This window comes from Cyprinodon variegatus, unplaced genomic scaffold, assembly GCF_000732505.1.
Source record: "Cyprinodon variegatus isolate N-32 unplaced genomic scaffold, C_variegatus-1.0 Scaffold939, whole genome shotgun sequence".
Taxonomy (NCBI): domain Eukaryota; kingdom Metazoa; phylum Chordata; class Actinopteri; order Cyprinodontiformes; family Cyprinodontidae; genus Cyprinodon; species Cyprinodon variegatus.
In genome coordinates, this window is record NW_015151392.1 from 62,210 (window position 1) to 84,718 (window position 22,509).

The window sequence follows — 22,509 nt, forward strand, 5'->3', positions numbered from 1 at the left end:
ACATGCAAAAGCAGTTTTACCCTTGAATCTTTTCACATTTTAACAGATTATAACTACAAGCTTTTTGTCACAGGCCAAAACTAAGGAGCAAATTATTGAAAAATGAGAAAAAAAAAAGGGGTGCCTTACGTTGGCATAAAGAAAAAAAAACAGTAATGTTTTCTAGTCCTGTGTGTCATTTTATCTCAATTTAAATCCATCTATTAGAGAGCCGTATTGTACTAAGATACATTCAGTTCATCCATTCAAAATCGGAAAGTGTGTGGCACATCAAAAAACTTAGCAAGATTTAGACCTTTCCTCTGAAAGCTTGGGTCAGGGGATTATCATGAAGCAACCAAAAGGCCAATGGAATCTTTGGAGGTGATGCAAACATCCACCGCTCAGGTAAGAGAATCTGTCCTCAGTATGGTGATCTGACTTCCTCCATCTCTGTGGACAGTACCCGTTTTGGACCACCTATCCGCAGCTAAAGCTGTCTCTTGATTGTTATTACAGTAGAAAGAGTGCACAAACTTGTTGTGCACAGAAACAACTGTTAGGGTAGCAAGTGCAGCTTTTAATGTAAAAACAAAAAATTAGGAACAGAACACACAACTTTTTTTAACAATTTTGCAATAACCAAGAGCTGATCCTTATGATAAATGTTTGGTTCATGCCAAGGTTAAAATAAAAATAGGGCTTCAATGTGTTTTGCTTTATTAAAGATGAGGACACAAAATGTAACATAAATAAACCAAGCTAATCAACAAAAACTAAGACATGACTATTGGTTGCAGTCTGCATGAGTAAGAGAGACTCGGATAACAAAATGATTGAAAAATCCTTGCAAGGCGCTAATCTGGTGATTCAACCAGGGTTTGTCGAAAATATTTTAAAGCTTAGCTTTTCTACTACTCAGTTTGGATATATGAAAGTTCCTCATTAAAAATGATGCAAATAATTTATAGAAACAATCATAAAATGAGATTATACTTTGATGTGTAATGAATTTGGATTCATTAAACATCAAAGTATTATCACATTTTACATACATTTCTGGAAATATAAACAGCTACTTATTAAAATGACCTCAAATATCATCATCAAGGCCTGTCATATAAATTATGTATAATAGAGAAATGTTTATACCTTTATAAAGCCAATATTTAAAAGTTATTTCCAATACGTATGTGGTAAAGGCGCAAACACAGCATATGCTAACACATGGAATAAAGTAAAATAAACCCCAGTATCCATGGGGAAAAAATTAACAGTTATGTGAACCATGCAACAAAACGTAATGCAATATAGTGATTACTAGCTTAAGAAGCTTGGGCTGTGTATGACGAGCCAGTAAAACCAGCTAATTCTAAAATAATGTAACAATTGCATCTTTGTTATTGTGGCTGCATAGCACAATGTGGCCACTATCAGCCACTAATTAGAAAGCCTGGACCAATGGTGACACAACGGCCTCTGTTCTGCAGGCAACCGTGAAGGCTTTGCTATCAGGCCTCAGACTCCTTTAACCACTGGCACCTTTGCCAGAGCAGAAAAAGTAGGTCTGCCTTCCCTAAAGGGGAAGCAGGGGCCTCAGTGACATTCAACGCTGTGTGCCAAAACATTTAAATGGCAACCATTTCCCTGGAGTGCCTGCAAAGTACAGTGTAAATTTCACATAGCTGTGTTGTTCCAGGTACAGCTTACAAGTAAACAGGCCTAAACAGAGAGTGAAACAATAGAATTACTGACAGAAAACAACAAAAAGGACTTACAACAGGTACATTTTAAGACATTTATTGTTTTACAACTGCTAAAACAGAGAGGAACGTTGCTGTTGGAAGGGAAAACCACCATGACAGTTTACTTTGTTTTGCACTAATGTTAAACTCTTTGAACAGGTTGTTAAGTTAGCTGTGTCATTTCCTGGCAGATGGGCAGGCCTCCTTAATAAGGGAACTCCTAACTAAAGAGTGTCTCCTGAGTCATGCGAGAGGCCGCTCCTCCTGCAGGATTAAACATCCATTAAAGATCACGGAACCGGGGCACGGACCTGCAAAATAAAAGAGAGCTGTCAGAGTTAACCTGACACACAATAAAAAAAAAATATATAAAAAAAACAGAAGCAGATTATGGTAATAATGTTACTTCGCACCTTCATAACTAGCTGCGGCCTGGGGACTCCTAACCAATCACAAAGCTGATTCCTGTGTGTTTGCACTGTGGCGAGGTCGCTCTCCCTTAAATGGATATTTAAAGCGTCAATATTTCACACAGAGCAAATACTGAGTCAATATAAAGTAATTCTTATTTTCATTTCTAAAGCAGAATTTATTGTGACCAACTGCTTTGCAAAATGGTACCAACCACTTAGTGTCACTTAGCAGGGTCATGACATCATCCAGCACATCTGGATCAGTAACATCATCATAGGTCAGAAGCATCTCATACATCTCGCTGGATGTGGTCTTTCTTATCTGTAGTTTTAACAAAATCATTCAAGTGTAAAAAATTTTAATAAACATATGAGTAATTTATCTAATGACATGTAAATAATGATTAAAAAATCTATTAACATCAATTTAACCACTGAATCTGAAGATATAAATGGCTGTAATATGACTCCTGAAAAAAAAGGTTATCTTTGATATAGTATTGTTTGTTTTGATTGATTGATCTGAAAAGGGGAAAGTACGTCACAAAAAAGACTGAATTTCTAGATTTGATCACAAACAGCACAACATTTTATATATTGTGACTAGGGCTTAAATAATTAATCAGATTAATTGTGATTAATTGATTATTGAAATATTCGTAAACTAATTTAGTAGTCAATTAATCGTTAACCGGAGTGTAGAGGATCTAAAACATACCTTTAGCTGACAGAGCGACACACTTAGAGCCTTAATTATACCAAGATTGTAAAATAACATAAACATTTCACATTTAAGATAAAAAATAAATTGTGTCAATATGCTCTATCCAAAACTCCACATGTGGAAACAATTGAGTTTCACCTGGTTTAATTTTGTAAAAAGTTTTCATTAAAGAATCTTTAACAATCCGATTATTAATTGATTGATCAAAAATATTATCGACAGATTTATCAATTTGCTAAATAATCCTTAGTTGCAGCCCTAATTGCAACAAAACAAAATTGTAAATAAACTGGACATCTACAGAGGAATAAGACTAAGACTAATACTGTAAAATATTTAAACAAAATCCAACAATCAATTTATACATTTCCATTAATGTCATTAACACCACAGAACATGTTCATGATAAATTTAGCCCCTCATCCATAATTTACATCTTGTTTATTAACTACTGTAGGAACTGTAATGCATTCTATGTGGGGATGCCCTCCAGTAATTCTTTTGTGGTTAAGGTAATAATTACGCTGTTAAAACTGACAAACCATCTTCCTGTAGATCTGGTGTGACGTCTTTCATTAGAAGACTCTAGTATTTCAATGGAAGTCAATAACAGCAATCAGGGTTATGTTTCGTCTGCTCCAAAACTTTACAAATTGTGTTATAAAATGAATAAGCCTACCTATCATTTCAAGTGCTAGCATATATATTATTATCTATTAATAGGACTCTACAGTAGGTGGACCTACCACTGGGAATGGATGGCAGAGCAGCAGCAGCAACTGGGTCAAAACCTGCTTCCTCACGTCTCCCTGGAACTGGATCAGCCCACAGAAACTGAAAAAACAACAATAGTAGGGCTTCATTCTGCTATGTTGATGCTGTCGTAGCCTTAAATATAGGATACTTACACATCAATACAGGCACGAAGCTTGGCTACATTCTTGGACTTCCTGAAGCCTTTGCAAAGACTCAAAAGCTCCACACAGACCTGGTGACTTACGAAACAAAGAGACAGAAAAACTTTAATCCTCCTAGATCTATAAAAACAGTTTTAATATACAAAAAATATAAAATAATCACTAACTTTTCATGTGTGGTGAAGATTTCAAAAACGCTGTTAGCAAGCATCTGACTGAGCATTTTAAGTAAGGGAACAGATACCCTAAAAAAAGAGGAATAAAAAACAAACATTGCATTACATACATATATCACTCGAAAGTGTTTTTAAGTAATATTACAGATTCAAATGGCTCTATGTAGAATGAATAGAAAGGACTTGACAACCTTAGCTCACTTATGTACCTGTCATTGTGAAGATTGTCCCTAAAGACCCTCAGTAGCATTTGTGAAAACTGTGACAGAGCATCGCTGTCAGTCTGGATCCCTCTCAGGAAAGTAAACAGAGACTGGGAGGAGTGATGCACCTGAACAAATTCAGGAAGAGCGAAAGAAATGATTCAAATCCCATTCTGAACACAAAGACTGAATAATTCACTACAGTAATTATAGTAAATACAAATTAAACAGATCATCTCAAAGTAAAATATGGTAGTAATAAAAAATATATAAAACCAGACCTAAAACAATGTTAATGCAAGCTAAATAAAACATTAATATTTAATGAAAAATCAGTCCTTTCAACTGGTAATAAAAGCACATTAAATAATGGTACCAGGTGAATCTCATTAAATGATTTTTCTCCCTAATGGACTTCAAACAAGGTCAAACTGTGCAATCTATATTTGTCAGAATGGAACCCTGTTTTTTTTTTTAGACTAGGGGCCTATAGTGTGAGAATCTTAATCTTGGCCCATACATTGAAGCAATCTTGGCTCCTTATTCCAAAATGCTGTACAAATATATCACTGCCTCTCGTCTCTGAGGATATTTGTAGAGGAAGAAAAACTATATGAGGAGGAGATAAAAACAAGACCTAGGCTGGATCGTCTCTGAGGGAGCACATTATATTGCGCCAATTTCAGACTGGCTTAACTCCGCGGGCCTCACTGCTGTTATTACAGGCCTTAAATGTTATATTCCTTATTACTTCTATAAACATTCAAAGTTAAAAATAAGCTGAAATCTTTGCAGCTTGGACCTCTTTAGAAAAAAGTCTGGTTTTAACAGGTTAAATCGCAGTGGGAGAGAAATGAAAGCGTGATCAACCCCAGTTTGGGACCAGGTTGAACCTCTAGAGAGAGGTGTGTAAGAAAAGACTGCAGAGGAGTTAAGCAGGCATACTTTACACATATGCCACAGATTAAAACCTCAAGACTATTTTTCTTTGTGTATATGAAAAGCAAATATTGAATCAATCAATGTTTGAAGTCCAATTATCATGCAAAAGCTGGCAGACTAAAATATTGCAAATTAGTTGTTCTAGGAACACATAAAGCAGGTGTTACACAGAGGGCAATAATAAACAAACTGCTCCCCCTGTTGGTCAGGAGACCTGAATAATAAATTCATAGCTGCTAAATAATTACTGGCTACAGTGGAGCTACATCTGGCTACATTTTATAATAAACAACAGCTTATGCAATTTTAAAACCACTTTAACGAGAAAGGTCTCATTTATTTCATTATCTTTAAGAAAAACAAAACTTAGAAATATTAATTGATATATAATACATAATATCTGCTATCTACATATTTGGCTTGGTTTGATTATCTTCGCTGCATAAATAAGTGACAACTGTGAAATCAATATCATAGAGCTTGGATAAAGAAAAGCCAGTTTTCAAAATAATATCAAACTGTCCTTTAGTGCAGCCAAGGTTAACATCCAGCTTTAGTGCTCCAGGGCAAACATTGTGAAAGTCTCTGAAGTGTTGCAAGGGAACCAAAGCTCTTCTCGCACATCATTTATGGCCAATCTGGTCATCATACTGCTGTGGTTTGACAATTTTCTGCTTCTTCCACTTACTATGGACTCTGTGATCCCTCCCACTGACACAGAGAGCCCCAGCAGGGTGTGGTACTGATACTCAGGCAAGCCAAGCAGCTGTGCGATGTACTTGTAAGCCTGGGATGAGGCATTCCAGTTTAGACTGGTTATGGTCTCACTGGAAGAAAAACCAAACTAAATTAAAGATCGCCTAAATGTGTCTTTAAATCATACTTAATGTATTTTAACCAGTGAAAAATGTACCATTTTATATTTTTTTTTAGCTTAATAGTGTTCAGTGCTGCCTGTTTACTTGAGATACTCACACAGGAAAGATGTTCAACAGCTCCTCCCTGTGGGGTATATGAGGTACTTCAGGATCGGTGCTGTGAAGGAGGCGTAGGAAGATGTTTCCAGCATGAGCTCTGTAGTGGTCAATCTTCTCTGCAGCCTGTTTAGCTAAGCAGCACATCATAGACTTCACCCTGCACAGAATACAGATATTATAACAGGTGATTCTAGGTGCTCAGATAGTGTTTACAGTCATTTTTGGACCTGAATTGATTTCCTGAAAGTTCAAAATTTCCAGACATATGCCAGCGTATGCTCACACTTGGGCAATAAGTTACAGGTAAATTATTTGATCGCTGATGTTAGGTTTATTCTTTATACTTCATGTGCATTGTTATTCTGTTAGCCAGATTAGACAGAGTAGAAGGCCTTCCTTCACATTGTGGATGTCACTGTGTATGGAGGTCATCTATTCAGGACAGCCTTCGTGTCTTTAGAAGTGCACAGGATATGGGCACATCTTGGAGCCGGTCTGATAAAGGGGAGCTATCTGTAATTCTTGGGCATAGAGGCAAGATGCATACAGGTCAAGGCATGGATGGCATGTCAGTTTCTGATACGGACAGCTGAGCTTCCACCTGATGCAAAACATGGACTCATGAGGTATAAGAAGGAGAAGATGACCTTGTTCGGGGCTCAATCTTTGCTCAATCTTTGCTGGATGCTCGCTGATGTTTTTTGAGCCCACAGCTGTGCTGACTCCAAGCATTTTGTCTGTCCTGTAACAACCTGATCTGTAATAAACTCTGTTACTTTTTTAATCCTGTTTTTATAGCCCTTTTTTATATGGTTTTACCCAATTTGATTTAAGAGTAGTAAATAACTTGCTCCCAGGAAAAGAACCGGTAGGGAAGTTCTGAGGCGCAGCTGCCTTCAGGGGGACATAACTTCCATATTAACACTGACATAGGTTAAGTGTAATTTACTCATAAGTCGTGGTGTCCAAGTTATCCAAAAACCTATGAGTAACTTGCGCGCAACTTATCAAGAACTTATCTCCAATGCATATTAACATATCTGATGTGGTTCAGACGGCCGCTGAATGTGTTTCTAACTTACAGCTACTGTGTAATAGTGTATTGGCAGCGTTTTGGTATAAAAGGGGGTTCACAGGAGGACATCGTCTCTACTCCTCCAGACTTCATCCCCATTATAGGGTGAGCGAGAAGGTGAGTGTGGTGGATCCTCCCTGCGTTCACGCCCAACAAACTACCTAGCAGGTATGAGATTGTATCTGCAACGACTGCAAACCTTCTTTCTTTTTATCTATTCTTTTTTTTTTTTTTGGTGGGCAGTAAACAGCAGCTAGGTAATAATGCAATCAAAGACATCTTTTTATGCAGTCTGAGTGGATCGCTGGCCCCCTCAGGACACTGGCTTGTGCATCATTTCATGGGCATTATGCTGCCATGCGTTATGTATAAGTTAGGTTGTGGTTGGACATAAGTTTTGGAATCGTTATGAATACGCTATGTAAACGCCCAACATTGAAAAAGTACATAGAAAATTAAGCCATCTAATTATGCCAGCGTTTTAGGAGATTCTGGGACGTCAGGCGTACGCTGCCTAAATCGGCAAGGTGCAACAGGGCCCTCAACAACTTTAAAATATTTTTAAATTGTGTTTACAATTGGGTCACTTATTTGCACACTTATTTAACTAATAGAATCCTAAATTCAGCTATTAATGCATGAGCTAATATACTGGATCGTGGCCACTGATAAATAGTTCCTGGTCTGAATCTACTAAGGCAGGTAAAAAGTGGCAGGTCGGCCTGGTTGAAGACCAACCCAAACTATAGCGACTCCAAGTTCTAGTGAACTCCCCCCCAAAAAGCCTCCTAGGGGAACATCGAGAAAAGAGAAGATTCCCGTTGTTACCAAACAAAAACTGGGCAAAGTAGAAATATTTTAAAAATCAAATACATTTTTTTTTTTTTTTGAAATCGGCAAACTACTTTCCATTGGAATTCATACAAGCAAAACAAAACAAAAAAAAAGCTTCTACCAGGTAAGTGCACTGTTGTTGATAAGACCTAAACTGAACCTCATTTTAATTGGTCTTCTGCATTCCAGGAGCTTTGGCAGAAAACTGCCCCCTTGTTTATTTCAGTCACCCAATAATGTAAAATGTTGTTTGCTCTTCGGCGGTAGAATATTATTGCCATATAATTATTGCTAACCCTAGTCTCAGTATTAATCAGGATCTTATCTTACGCATACATAAACTTCCCAGTGACATCTGAATGCCTCCAAAGCTTTAGCTCTGGCTTCAGTGAATACAAAATTTCACATTGTATTCCAAGCATTTTTTGACTCCCATCTTTGAATACATATTTCTGTGCTTTTTCAAACATTGGATTTTGGACTTCTCCCTCTTTTTTACACCCCGACTGGGATGTGCTAACTGGCTTAACCTCATTGCTACTTCCTGTAAATATACACAGAAAAGCTTCATTTACTGACAAATTGAGCAAAAACAAAGCACATAAATTACCTAATACCCCGAAGAACGGGGTATTTGTTTTAGAAAAACTTTGATTGCAACAACAGTGAACTGTTGATGTATAATAAAGGCCAGGTAATGACTCAAATACCAAGGAAAGATAAGAACAAGTTTCTCAAGATTGAGAATCCATCATTCTCGATCCAATCTGAACAGATCCCATCTCAAATTGGATTGCTAGTGTTAAAAAAAAATTATTTTTTTTTTGGTTGGTTGGTTGGCTGTAAAGCTGAGCTAATACGGATCTGAATAATAAATTAACAAATTAAAATAACTGTACAGTTATGTATCATATTGATACTATGCCATTGCATATTTAATTGAGCTGGAAATGCTGTCTAAAAAGTTCAAAGTATTTATTTTTTTAATCTATCTTTGGTTATATGAATCTATCTTTAGAAATAAATATAAGAATCGATGCAGAATTGAAAAATCTATTTTTACCAGCACATGTACAATTTAGAAATATCATGTAATGAGACTATGCCCCTTGAAGACTTAGCAGAAAGTATGACACCATAATTTCTTAATTTCTTAGTTTCACTAGGCAATGCTAAAAAAAAAAAAAAAAATGCATGCTGACTCCTGTCCAAACACAAGCCAGAGCAAATGTGGTGTTGAAGAGAAAGTTTACAACAGAAGAAGCAGGTGAACGTTTTACGGTTTATGACTCACAAGTTTGGTGGAAGGATCTCTGGAGCGCTGCTGGCTACCATCAAGGTGAGTTCCTCTAGACTGGTCATTGCTGCCTTTCTCACCCTGGCGGGAAAAGCAAACAGTCAAACCTCACAATAAAAACAGAAAAAATAGCCAATAATGTCGATTCACCTTAAGCTCATGAAGCAAAGTTACAGTTCATCTACAACCTTGTTTAAATGTACAGAAAAAAAAAGATGAGTGCACAAAAGTAGAGCAAGTCTAATGGATGGAAACATGACACTTTAAAAGATTGCAGCATGACTTTGCACAACATGTTCTGAAGAGAGAAACAGAGCATGGTAGTGGAGGGGTGATGAGTTTGAATTGTTTTGTAGGAATTTGCTCCTTCATATTCAGTAAGTTGTCTGTTAACCTGTTTGAACTCTTTCTATGAAATCAGATCACTGAAGCAATAAAACAGTAAGGTGTGAAAAGGAAAGTGAGCAAGTAGAACCACAATGAAGGTTTGGATAAAGTCACTTCTGTGACTTCTTAATGCTTAACTACAGCTAGGAATTTTCTTAATCTGCTAAATATTTTAGACTATTAATGGAAAATTTGAATAGAGATTTTAAGATTTTAAAGAGAGGGTTCTTTTCTTTCGCCGTCACTGTAGGTAGGAGCCTCCGTTTGGCGAAGCAAGGTGGTTATTCAACATATTTTACTTCCAGAAGATTCCTTAAACAAACATGTGGGACAATAGATGATTATATCAAAATTGAGTGAGGACTAGTATTCAGAAGTTAAACCTTGACCCCACTCATCAAAACAAATAATGCACCAACAAAGCACGTTTTAAATAAAGTGAATTTTGGATGAGTGGTGAAATTACATGTTCAATCAGTACCCTTGTGTATATCCTTTTAGTACTTTGTGATTCAAAAAATGTGTGGAACAAATGTAATAGGATGACAAAACAAATGGAAGCAGGAGGAAATAAATAGAACAAGGAAAGAAAACTATTACTAGATAGCCTGAGAGAGGCAGCCCATCCCTTCATACAATGACAAGACACGTCAAGTGACATTCCTGTTTAGTCCCCAAGCATGGCCTGAAGCTACATGTGAGAGGTGTTTTTTGTTTCTACGCCAAGGGTCAGAAGAAATAATAAAAAAAAAAAATTACACCAGAGGCCTCACTGAGGAAGGTAGTCATCAGAATAGAGGACTCACCAGGCCCCGACGTCGCCTCTGCTGTCTGTTGTGTAGTCATTCAGGCTGCTGAGAAGGAAGCCGTACACCTCAGCTATATTCTCTGAGCAGAGGGCAGAGTCAGGGCAGCCTTGGGAACAAACACCTGCCTTCATAAATACCCTGAAGAAAGGAATGAAAAAAGTTCACAAAGTGGTAAATGGGGCAGATGGAAATAAATAATTAACATTACAGGAAATATGTAAAACACTGTCAAATTATAGAATGGGTGTACAGTTCCGGTCCTTCTGGTAGAGTCAGTCCACAGTTTACTTTAGCATTAGAGCTCACGAGGAAACATTGGCGAGACAGGAGGTACCTTTGTATCATAAACTCCATCAGGGAACAAACAGAAGAAAACTCACTGAGCCACTGATCTGACTGCGTCTCTCCTTGCCTCGGTTAAATTCCCCTGCTGCTGGCTGACAGCACACATGTTCTGAAGGCCTTCAAAGATCTAAGAAGAGAAATGAAACAACAAAAACATCTTTAGAGCTTCTTTATTTATCCAGGTGAAATATTTTTTAAAAAGGATAGTGGTTTGCATAAACACAGTTAAACACACCCACCTGCATTAGTTTGCCGTGGATCATAAATCTGGGCAGAGAACCGAGGGCGCGAGCAGACCCGCAACAACAGAGCACCTGAGAACTCTTCAGTCCTTCAAGGTACTGGGATATGAGCACATCTATGTGTGTCAACACAAACCATCATCATAAAACTCCAGTAGACAGGTCAACCTTTTTGTATTTTTATTTAGGGTCTACAGGTAAACCAACAAGGTTTCCCACCTTGAATCTGTGCATCAGCCTGGTTTGTGCTGTCCTGGTAGTACTCCTCACACAGGGCAGATAACGCTGTTACTACAGGAACCTGCAGATCAAACGAAAGAAAGCTTCAAGATGTCAAGATGGGGTTTTAGCTCTTTGGAAGGATCTAAAATACTGTACTAGATGCATATTGTATAAACATGTACACTTTTCAATCATTTAGAAAAATCAGCTCATTTAGGGTTTTACACAGTAAACAAAATTAGGTTAATTTGCAGGTATTTATATCTGAGTAGGGGTTTAAATATGAAACATCCAGAAAAATAACAAATCAGGCATTAATCTTTGCATATATATGTGTATGTGACTCAAACCTGACTTACAATGATTTCCCCCTTTGTTTCTCTTGAAAAGAGGTGAAGATTTTTTATGGTATCATCGATTATCCCTTGCCATCCAGCTAAACAAAAGAAATGCTTAGCTTAGAATAAAAATTATTATAATCCAAATAAATCTGATTTTCTGTACACTTACCGATTATAGGGTCTTTCTTGAAAGGCATTTTAGACAGGGACAGCTTTTCTATAAGAGTGCAGACTGTAATAATAAAAGAAAAGTCTCAGGTTGATTACTGTTTTTTGTAACGTCTTTAGATCCATTGACTGAATTTTTATATACGTCTTAAACCTACTTGCTGGTCTCATCAGCCCTCCACCGAAGCCCCTGTGAAAAATACAATTATATTACATAAAAATGTGTATTATTGTAACACTGTATGAAGTTTGATCCAATAACGTCCACCTACCTGTATTGTTTTTTTTCATCAAGCTGAAAGTGTCAGAAAACTTATGTCAGAAACAGACAGCTTGACCCAACTTTAACGTAAAGTGCTAGGAACTTTTTTTTTATTTTATTTACCACATTGTGAATATTCTTCAGTGCATCCACGCATTCTGGAGAAATAAGATCCACGACAGTTCTATAAAATAAAATAAAGTCACTCATTTTATTCTGCTTTCAAATTAGTTTAATGATGCCAGGGTGGTTGTTAAGGTGGACAACATGTTTCCTAATATACTCAAGTCTACCTGTTGGTCTGAAGAGCCACCTTGTACAGAGCATGTGTGATTTCTCCACATGCCAGGATGGCACCGTGGCGACCGTGCAGATCGACACCCACCGCTCTGGTCAGCAGCTGAGGCAAAACTGAGAAAATAATACGAAAGAGAGCACCATCTTTACTCACAACCCCTAATGGGAAAGTTTCAGGTAAACAAAGGAAATTCTTGCAGCCAATTTAACCGATAGCTCAACATTAACCCGTAAGGCAACAATGCTTACCTGTTGTTGCCATATAATCGGGTGCTTGAGACGTCAGGTTGTGGAGTGCTTTTGAGGTAAGCTCTCGGATCGCACTGCAAAGCAAACCGAACATTTTTCCTAAAGATATTAAAATCTTCACCCCATAGACATTGCTTTAACGGAAAATGGTGGAAGCACTGACCTGTCCCAGTGGTTGATTTTCCTGGATACCAAATGGTCGATCATGGATTTGGTGTATTCTGGAAAACCAGCTATATAGACACTTTGAAAACAAAAAGAAAAACGTCTTCAGATATAAAAACAATTCAATTAAATGTGATATGCTTGCATAATTGCTTAAAAAGGGAAAAAAAATCATTTCCTTTAATATATGCCTACATATTCAATCATAGCCTTAGGCTACTTCCCTTTCTCTACACTCACAGTGGTAATGTTTGCTCCGTTTCGCTCTCAATCAGTTCAAATAGAATAAAAAATAAATCTCAGAAACATTTCATAGATGTTGATATAATCCAATAACTTACAGCTAATAAAAACCCAAAATTCAGACTCTGAGAGGACCAATACACAAATGTTTTTTGGTGCAAATGCAGAAATGTTAAGGCTCACATATTCACGAAAAATATTAATGACATCACTGTTGTCCGGCTGACAAAGACTGGCTTTTTCCAACAGAAGAATAAACCAAAAATAGCTTTTTTTTTAGAGTGTTGCATCCCAAAATATTGGTAGAAAATTGAGTGGAACGAAAAGCATGTTGTGGAAAATGTGCAAAAGCTAAAGGAGTTCAAACAATCTTGGGAAGATTGTGTTGCTAAACTCCCGAAGTTATCTGGAAAGGATTCAGAGGGCGTGGGGTGCTGTGTCAGTCGAATTGGAAGAGACAAGGCACCGGTATCGAGGACATGAGCTACTACTGTTGCATTCCTTATCTTAAACAAATCCTGAACCAGAGGCGATATATGGAGTCCCTTCACAGAGCTCAAGAGAAAAATTATTTGTTTGTTTGCATTTCCTTGGAAATAAAGATACAAGAATGTGGACGAAGGTTAGAGAGGCAAAGGATCCATTTTGTGTAATCTAAAATGTGAAGCTTCTACAGTCGGTGATGGTGAATCTATAGGGCATTGTTAAAAGCAGGATGAGAGACACCAGACCAAACAATTCAGATGATGAGCTTCTTCACAAAGTCAGCTGAACAGCAGGTTGATCCACTGATGCATTTGCAAAAAGAGGCCTGATCGAGTACTGAATGGACTGCACAGAAAATTGCCATTATTTTTTAGCAGGTAGACATTTTGGATTTTTTACCTTGAATTTGTGATGTTTAATATTCTAATTTGCTGAGAAACTGCAGTTTATGTTTTGTCAAGCTTTATGCTGTATGTCTCAAAACTGACAGAAATAAACATTTGAAATGTTTAAATCTGTGTCTAATGAAAGTATTGTAGTGGAATAGTCATTTTAATTAAACTTTTAAAATAATATTCAAATTTATTGTGACTCCAAAGCACTGTACACTACATTCAGTCATTGGCCCATTCATGCTGCCCTGAGGACAACAAACAGAAGCAGGGTTGCCGTACACAGGGGGCCCCAGGGCCCTCTGACCAATATTAGTAGGCAATGCAATAAACATGTAAGAAAGCAATGTACATTTGAATTTGTGCAGAAAAAACAAAATACAAAGATTTTTTATAATCTTCTTACCTAATGTTCAGATAGCAGTTGGTAATATTACCGACTGCAAAGTAATCTGCTTCTGTCAAGATGTCAATACCATGAGGGAAGGTGCCCTAATTGAAAAAAAAAAAAAAACAACAAAAAAAAACCCAGAAAAAGATTCAGTACATTTCTTTAAAAATGGTCTGCATTGAAACTACAGCTACATTTCAGATGGAAACATTAGTGACACTGTTCCCAATTCAAGTAATAACAAATCTAAGGAGTTCTCGCTTAAGGACAACTGGCACAGTGTGTATCTGAAGGTGCCCTGTAGCTACACTAGGAGGCCATTTCTTTGGGAGGATTGGTGTAATGAGGCACGTTTGAGCATGAGCAGGATATCAACTAACAAATAAGCATCAAATGAGGCAAATAACGCCATGTTAGTTTCAAAGCTTTAGTCACAAACCTGTCTGCCGACATTCTCCTGGAAGGCGGCCTAGGACCGAAAGAGACACAAAATAGAGTTTTCTCATTTAAGACATTTGGAAAAAGTTATCTGATCAAGTTCACTGGAGACAACTTACAGAGGCAGCTCTGCGGCAGTTGACATTTCGATCAAAAACAGCAGTGATCAGCATGGCGCTGTGGAGAAATGGTGATAACCGAACCATGGGTTATTTACATATATACATGCCACATACAAGTTTTGGGAAAAAAATTTGATCAATTTATTTTCCTTGCATGCACAAACAACCAGAGCCCAGGTTTACAAACCACTTGAGTTTGCTCCTACCCTGAGGGCTTAAAAAAAACAAAACAGCTCTGCACATCCGGTAAACTGAGGGTTAGTGAGAAGAATACACTGGAAATTCTAACATGCAACATGTTTATTCAGGCAAGCTGCAACTTTGCAGAAAACCAACTGCTTGTATGTGCCCCCCAGTCACTAAGTGCCATTTATTTATTTATTTATTACAAAAGCTCATTTTCAGGACGTGTCATCAAGCTGTGATGAACAGAGCAGGAACCAGCTTGTCCCAGCATTACTGCCAAACGGCGACCGAAACCTACAGAGGCAGGCGAAACCTGGCAGACTTGTGGCCCAGGGAAAGGGAGGGAGTTGCCCCGATTGCCGCTGATGATTTGCAGAGGGGTTAACTCTGACAGTGCAGAGCTGGTCTGCACAGTCAGAGGCCGCAGGTCCGTACTTGCAAGGCAAGGCGGCATGACATAAACCGTTACTCTTAACAAAGACTAAGTGCACCGCACTGAGTGATAATCTATACCTCAGACCTGGTTAGAGATTAGACCTGTAAATCTTAAGATACATTTTTCTTTTTTACATTTCTATGGACGTTTTAGGGGTTTCAAAATCTAGAAAAGATTTCTGAAAACCGTATTCAAGGGTAAAACTGCAGTATATTTTTTTTAAACCCCCTGCTCAAAGATCTAAGCTAATAAATCCGGCTTAAATGTGAACAATAGTAATACAGCCTTATAGCACCAGTGACAATTTATATTTGTTCAATTAAAATATTAATATATTTTACTTTTATTTTCTTGAAAAGTGAAAATTATTTGATCAGGTCATTATAACTATATATAAGACTTTTCCAGCACAATTATATAATAATTCCACATGTTTGTGCCCTTTAACAGCTGACCATCCCAAAAGGGACTGCATTAACTGTTGCAATAAAAGCAGTTCTTCTACCCTCCAGCTTTATTTAATATGCATTGAGAACAAACAATGAAATGGAGTCAGGCAGCGGTATCAACTCTCAAAGAAAAACTGGTTTGAGGCGGTAACTTAGAGCTTACAGGCAAACTGTGTAGCTTCTATGCAAATGACAGGGTCTTTCACAATAAAAAAAAAACACTTCTATTTTAGGGTGGTGGGGGGGTCTTTTCTAATGCAGTATAGGAATTGAAAAAAATATAACATTAACAGGATGTAAAGTATTTTTATTAGAATGTTAACATTTAGCTGTTCCTATACCCAGTTGCACACAGCTTGGTTAGGATTAATGAACATCCTGTGAAAAATTTGTTTAAAGGAAAAATAGGAAAAGAAAAACAACAAATCTGAATAAATATGTAGATATGCAACTTAAAGCGAGCAGCCTTTGGATTTTCATTTAAGACTTTTAAAATGATACTAGTGTCCAACTCAGACACTAAAGCAGCACTCTTCTTGACATCAAAGGAGTGTCAGCAGCTTTATGGATAGGCTTTAAGGCCAAAACACACCGAATCCGATTTTGTCCGTCCAACAGAAAACCGTGTCTGACGAGGTTGTGGCGTTTAGTGCTCATTGAAAGTCAATGGGGATGATCACACCCGACACGTTTTTACACAAGAGGGCTTGTTTAGGTCTGATTAAGATATAACCCAGGGCTGTTTTAGTCGGACACAACAATTCGGCAGCATTTTCATGGGTCTGACAGGAAGAGACGGGGTTACAAAGTAAAACTCTGCTTTCGAGGGAACATGAAATATGTTAATCGCAAAGGGAAAGAGTTAGTTTTGGAGTGGCACAGAGCATATATAACGAGCGGGACAGACTTGTGCAAAAGCAATAAATGAAACATTAAAAAAAACAACAGAAAACTACGCATAAAAGGAGTTCAGAAGGACAGAAAGTGATCCTCTTTGAGCCTTGCGAAAACGAGGGATAGAAAGTGCAGTTATATAATCTCATCAAAAGAAATTATAACTCCAGGAGGAGAAAAAAATAACAAAATAGTAAAATATCGATCCTCTTCAAGCCTCACAAAAAAAACTTTTAAAAAAATAACGAGGGGCAGACAAAGCAGGTTAGCGAGGCGTATCTCTCTTACCTATTTAATGAATAAAAGTAAGAAAAACTTCTATTAACTTCACAGATCTCTCTCTGAGAATCACCTCTCTCTGCCAGCATATAACCGTCCCACTGTGTTTGTTGTTGTGTATTTATTTTTTTTGGATGAAAATTTCATGATGTTTTTAATATATGCATATGAACATATCTCATAAAGTGGTACTTTGCTTTATCGCATGCATGATTTTTTAATAACTTTTCATTATCTGTTTAAGTCAAATGTGAGAAATTGTTTTAATGTGTGTATATCACAAAGACAGAGGCGTAAAAAAAATCTGCACAGAACTGCTTTGAGGAAAATCCTGCCTAGTCGGAGCCTCTCTTTATGTGACATGGGAAAAAAAAAAAAATCGCATTGGAGATTAAAAAGTCATACGCAACCAGCATGTTCTGCCTTTAGTATTTGAAGCAACTCTTCATAGATAAAAAGTGAATAACTGACAAGATTATCTATTTTTGTTGCAGATCATAAGACATTATGACTTTTTCATAGTCCTGCATGGTAATTCTTTGAATATGATAAAAGGATGTTAATGCATTATCTTTAGATTACACTCAGAATTAATATTATTCATATTAATATATAGATTTAGATAAATTATAGGTGGAAGGACAGTTTTTCAACAAATTAATGGACTTATTCTTAATTGCCATCGGGGATGATGGCTTATAGACATTATAAGGTATTTAAAGTGTATCTCTACATGAATTAGGGGGATTTAGTTATTAACACAAAACTTACTACAATAAACACTCAAAGATTAAACCTGTCCTGGTTTTAGTAAAGTCTTTCTAACCTATTTTCAGTTTTTTTTTTTTAGATTTTTTAAATGGTTTTCTCAGTCAGAAAGACACAATAATAGAAACTAAATGCTCACAACCCACACTGTTACAAGCTAAAGACAAAATAAAAATAGTTTCAGATCATTTTTATGTACTTTTGGTCTTGACTGGGTTACTAGTGACAGATGCATTTGAGTTAACAACAACAAAAACATGGGTGTTACCTTGCAATCTGGTTGACAAATGGCTGAAGTTCTTTAGGTTCATAAGCTCTGGAGAAGGACCAGCAGACATAGCAGGCAGCGTCACGCACGTTGGAACCGACACTGCATGCTCCTCTCTTCTCATCGTAGGTCAGTGACGTGATAATCAGTGGCACCACTGAAAAACAAAGTGGTGCACTTTATCCTGAGATAGAGGTCAGAGATTAAAAAGCTAAATGAAAACAAGCAATAGTTTTTAACATCTCATGTCCAAACCGCTGAGGACTCGAGGATTATTCAAGTTTCTTATGGGAGAAAAAATATATTTAAATGTTGTTGCATTTTTCCAAAACAAAACTTCAGATTTCTGCTTTTTTATGATCATATTAAACGCAAACAGACACGTTCAAACTGTATAAAAGGAACCAGCAGCAGGTTCTGTGAGCTTGCTACTGACTTTCACGTTACAAACCGTATGTAAAGTCGTTGTTAAATAACGTCCATTTGACTTACTTTTCACAAAACACAGATATGGATCTAGAAAGATTCTGATCTCAAACTCAACATTTAAATCATTGCTTGAGGCCTGACTAATATCAGGTGCATCACTGTTGCCTGAGGGCCCTGCTGTTTGGGCTGAAGCACCACCCACTAGAGACAACACCTTACAAAGAACTCACCAAACGGCTAAGATCACACTCTTCATCACACTCATCCATTCTAGGCTCCAAGCTAATGAACCAAGTGCTTTACACCAGACACCGACGTTTACTGTGAGCTGTGGATCACCTCTCCGTCGGCTTCAAACATTGCAAGACTTTACCTGCTTCAGCCAGAAAAGGTAACTTTTGTCCAATTTATTTCTTGAGAGATGACATAAGTTATATTTTTAAACCATAAATGAGTTTGGCTATGTCTTCAGATTGTGTTAATTAGGCTTTATAGAGCACTGATATATGCAAGGTGCGCACCTGTTACCTACGGAGCATATCCAGCCTCTGTTCAGACTGCTGCTATCAAAGATACGGTGCTGATGTTTATATATAGAACTTTTGTATATATGTAAGATATTTATATAGAATGTTTAAAATTTCCAGATTGTGAAAATAAGCCCTTTACTTTAGGCATCTTGGATGTAATCTGTTGTAGGAATAAATCATTATTTGACTGTATACATCAACACCAGAAATGTGTTAAAAAACAGCATTTTCCACAGAATCTGTGTTCTTTAGAAAGGGAGTGTCCATGCATGCTTCTTTAGCCGAAACTTGAGTGACAACTTCTTGCGACAGCGCACGACAAGCAGGTTTCTCAAAGCACACCCAGCAGCCCTAAGTTAACATCTTTAGGTGATGTTTAATTCAAAACGAGAGAGCAGACAAATACAAACCATGTCTATAATTTTCTTCTACAATAAAATGATTTCAGTTAATACGTTAGAGTGCTCTGACAACAAGCAGGTCTCTGCAGTCATCCTTGGCAGAAAGCTTATGGAGTGATGAATGCATCCCGCAGGTGTAGTCATGGGAAGCAGGTTGGTAAGCAGGTCGAGTCGTAGTTCCCACGCTCACGGCACACTGTTTAGCTGTAAGAGAAAGCAAGTCTCTGCATGCCCTCCAGGTCTGCGAAACTTAAGAGAATGAAAGGTCTGTTTGGTGAAGAGGTGGACTTCTGACTTTATAGGAAGATGATAAAAGAGATATTAAAACGGACGGACTGAGCAGGCAGCGTTAGCAGAGACACGTGTAAGGGCGATGCCACTAAGCCAACTCCGATCCAAGACCGGGCTGGGATATGTCCAAAAATGACGGCATATTTTTGCATAAAGCAGACAGGTTTTCAATTTAAATATTTCTCGGCTTAGTATCCATTCCATTGTGCAGGAACAAATGTAGCCTGGGGACGTGGTGTTTTATGCACCGGGAGACTTTTCTAGCCACGCAACTTGAAAAACACCAGGTTAAAACTTTCAATGACAGTCGTCCTCTGAACCAGTCAAACAACTCTGAACGACCCATCATTGGAGCGACAGCTTAGAAGCGCTTCAGTGAGAAATACTTTTTAGGTTACATTCCAATTTTTAACATTTAGCTTTATTAAAAAAAGAAGCCTCATCTAAATCTTAAGCATTACTATTTTTTTTTCTTTTAGGAAAACAAGTCGGGATGGAAACCGATCAAGAGCGCAAACCAAAAAGGCCTCACTACATTCCTCGGCCACCAGGAAAACCTTTTAAGTACCAATGCTTCCAGTGTCCTTTCACCTGCAACGAGAAGTCTCATCTCTTCAATCATATGAAATACAACTTATGTCAAAATTCAATCTCCTTGGTAACTCAAAAAAATGGACAGACACCCAGACAAATGAAGGCTGCGGCAAAGCCAGTCTCTGTCAAACCCAAGGATGGTACAAGTGTCCTTCCTGCAATCCAAAGCACAGGTCCTGAGAAACAAGCGGCGGAAGAGAAGAAAGACGACAGCACCGATGACACAGAAGAGTTAGATGTTGGGTGTGAGAGTCCTGTGACCAAGGACAACCACAGTATTTCAAAACCCAATAAATTTAATGAAAAAGAAATCAGGGTGAGTGACGAGTCAAAGGATCTGCCTCGCCCTTCTGCTTTCTCTCCTGTCACACCCAACCGAGACGGTGTTGAGGCCTTGGTGTCAACTGTTCAGCGGAGGGAGGATTCACCTGCTCCTAACATCCCCCACCAAAGCAGCCCATGGGCCAGAACCCTTCCATTTAAATCTTTCACCCCCCTCATGGTTCCAGAATGCCCTCCCTATCTCATGCCAGAGCGACCCATTTATCCACCATACTACCTCTCAAGACACATTCCTACAAATAACCAAATTGATCGGCCTTTACAGTCAGAGTTCATAGATCCCCAAAGATCTCTGGTGCAACCACCCATTGCCCCACCTCATGCCGCACCGTTCCCACCTTACCCTTACAGGTACTGCCACACCCTTCACCCAGCCCCACCTCTGCCTTACACCCTTTACAGACCCCATGAGCTTTCCATGCCAATCGCAGGACCCAGATATTTTCCATTGGATGGTTACAGTCAGAGCTTTGGCCATAAGGATTATGACTTTTACATGTATTCACATCCCAGTCAGAACAGCTCTCACAGCTCTGGCAGTGGGGAGGGCCAACACGGCCAAAGTGGAGAAAAGGAAACTAGTCTGAGTCCTAAACAGGGCTGTTCAGCTTTAGGGTCACCAGACAGACCCAATCAAGAAAACATCGTCTTGAGAGACTCTGAGTCTTCACATATGACCACTGGTGAGTCAGAGACAGCTCTCCAGCCTGGACACACATCTAAGGTTGTAGAGCCAATCATAAAAGATTCAAGGCATGAGGAGTCAGCAGAAACCTTGCTTCAGATGGGAGGTCACTACCTAGATGGAGGGTAAGACGAGTTTTAATATTTATTCCTTTTGCTTATGAAGCAAAGCTGTTCCAAGTGCACTAGTTTGTCTCTAATATTTTGATATGTCCTTTTCAGATCAAATGGAAGTGGCCAACATTCCTACTCGTCAGATAAAGACGAACAAGAGCAATCGGATAGCCTAGCACCTCTTAACCTGTCAAAAAGATACCAGGAGCACAAATCTGAACACAGGCTGATGGGTTTAGATGGGGGTAATGAGAGCGGCACAGAGGTCCCGCTGAACCTCAGCCTCCGACCTTCACGCAGCAGTCCTGCAAATAGCTCTGCTCCGAGCTCTTCACAGGACCTCCCACAGAGGGCGGATGAAGATCTGGATGAAGAACCATGTGACCAAAGACAGACTGCAGCTCTGGCTCTCTGCCAGCTCGCTACTGCAAGCTCTGCAGCCTCCGCAGGTGATTTTCCATTCAAAGTTCAGCCCTCTGAAAACTCAACGGACTTCGAAACTCCTGACCCACAGAGTAACACCAAGCAGACTAAACAAGCTAAAGCAACTGGGATGAAAAGACGAAACAGCAGCATCCAGAGTGAGAGCAAATGTCAAAAACTAACTAAGAAAGTAAAACCAACAGGCCGACAGCTGAGGAGGAGGACTCGCTGCTGACAACTCACCTGGGACGCTGGTAGTGAGACTTTCATGTTGAAATACTTTAACACCAAGTGTTAAAGTGTTACAACAGATTAAAACTTAACAAGACAGACTGCTACAGCTTCTGGGAGAAAAACAATCAAAACATGTTTGATTTACAAAATTTCTGTTCCAGCTAAATGATTACAGTCACTAACTAGTTTGTTCAGTGTGGCAAAAAGGGGAGCTCATTATTTAAACCCTGCTATCTTTATACAAACTTTATAAAACACTGTAAAACTGTGTTTTCAATGTAAATACCAATAAAAACTGAATGCAAAAAATAAACACAAGATCTGTTTGTCCTTTTATTGACACATG

At 38.3% G+C, this 22,509-nt stretch overlaps 2 protein-coding genes across 2 annotated transcripts in view; one reads left to right on the forward strand and one right to left on the reverse strand.

Moving 5' to 3' along the window:
• Positions 1 to 1,061: 1,061 nt before the first annotated feature.
• Positions 1,062 to 22,509, reverse strand: part of tbcd (tubulin folding cofactor D) — a 28,931-nt gene continuing 7,483 nt past the window's right edge. Inside the window, exons 14-39 of the mRNA XM_015398529.1 lie at positions 18,122 to 18,278; positions 14,839 to 14,896; positions 14,721 to 14,750; positions 14,297 to 14,382; positions 12,768 to 12,848; positions 12,605 to 12,678; positions 12,352 to 12,469; positions 12,182 to 12,242; positions 12,069 to 12,091; positions 11,955 to 11,986; positions 11,798 to 11,860; positions 11,647 to 11,723; positions 11,285 to 11,366; positions 11,063 to 11,181; positions 10,859 to 10,950; positions 10,476 to 10,616; positions 9,280 to 9,363; positions 6,075 to 6,233; positions 5,788 to 5,926; positions 4,164 to 4,285; positions 3,946 to 4,023; positions 3,770 to 3,856; positions 3,608 to 3,695; positions 2,350 to 2,459; positions 2,138 to 2,222; positions 1,062 to 2,035 (exon numbers count right to left, since the gene is read on the reverse strand). Of these exons, the coding sequence (XP_015254015.1) occupies positions 2,015 to 2,035; positions 2,138 to 2,222; positions 2,350 to 2,459; positions 3,608 to 3,695; positions 3,770 to 3,856; positions 3,946 to 4,023; positions 4,164 to 4,285; positions 5,788 to 5,926; positions 6,075 to 6,233; positions 9,280 to 9,363; positions 10,476 to 10,616; positions 10,859 to 10,950; positions 11,063 to 11,181; positions 11,285 to 11,366; positions 11,647 to 11,723; positions 11,798 to 11,860; positions 11,955 to 11,986; positions 12,069 to 12,091; positions 12,182 to 12,242; positions 12,352 to 12,469; positions 12,605 to 12,678; positions 12,768 to 12,848; positions 14,297 to 14,382; positions 14,721 to 14,750; positions 14,839 to 14,896; positions 18,122 to 18,278 (2,267 nt within the window). The 3' untranslated portion in view covers positions 1,062 to 2,014. The remainder of the gene's footprint in view (positions 2,036 to 2,137; positions 2,223 to 2,349; positions 2,460 to 3,607; positions 3,696 to 3,769; positions 3,857 to 3,945; positions 4,024 to 4,163; positions 4,286 to 5,787; positions 5,927 to 6,074; positions 6,234 to 9,279; positions 9,364 to 10,475; positions 10,617 to 10,858; positions 10,951 to 11,062; positions 11,182 to 11,284; positions 11,367 to 11,646; positions 11,724 to 11,797; positions 11,861 to 11,954; positions 11,987 to 12,068; positions 12,092 to 12,181; positions 12,243 to 12,351; positions 12,470 to 12,604; positions 12,679 to 12,767; positions 12,849 to 14,296; positions 14,383 to 14,720; positions 14,751 to 14,838; positions 14,897 to 18,121; positions 18,279 to 22,509) is intronic.
• znf750 (zinc finger protein 750) lies at positions 18,783 to 22,476 on the forward strand. The gene is made up of 3 exons (XM_015398530.1): positions 18,783 to 18,941; positions 20,252 to 21,518; positions 21,615 to 22,476. Exons 2-3 carry the CDS (start codon positions 20,266 to 20,268, stop codon positions 22,162 to 22,164), a joined length of 1,803 nt encoding a protein of 600 aa, XP_015254016.1. The 5' UTR covers positions 18,783 to 18,941; positions 20,252 to 20,265; the 3' UTR covers positions 22,165 to 22,476.

Coding starts and splice junctions, on each gene's coding strand:
- znf750 (XM_015398530.1), top strand. CDS start 20,266: ATGGAAACCGATCAAGAGCGCAAACCAAAAAGGCCTCACTACATTCCT. Junction 21,519..21,614: donor GGTCACTACCTAGATGGAGG/GTAAGACGAGTT, acceptor TGTCCTTTTCAG/ATCAAATGGAAGTGGCCAAC.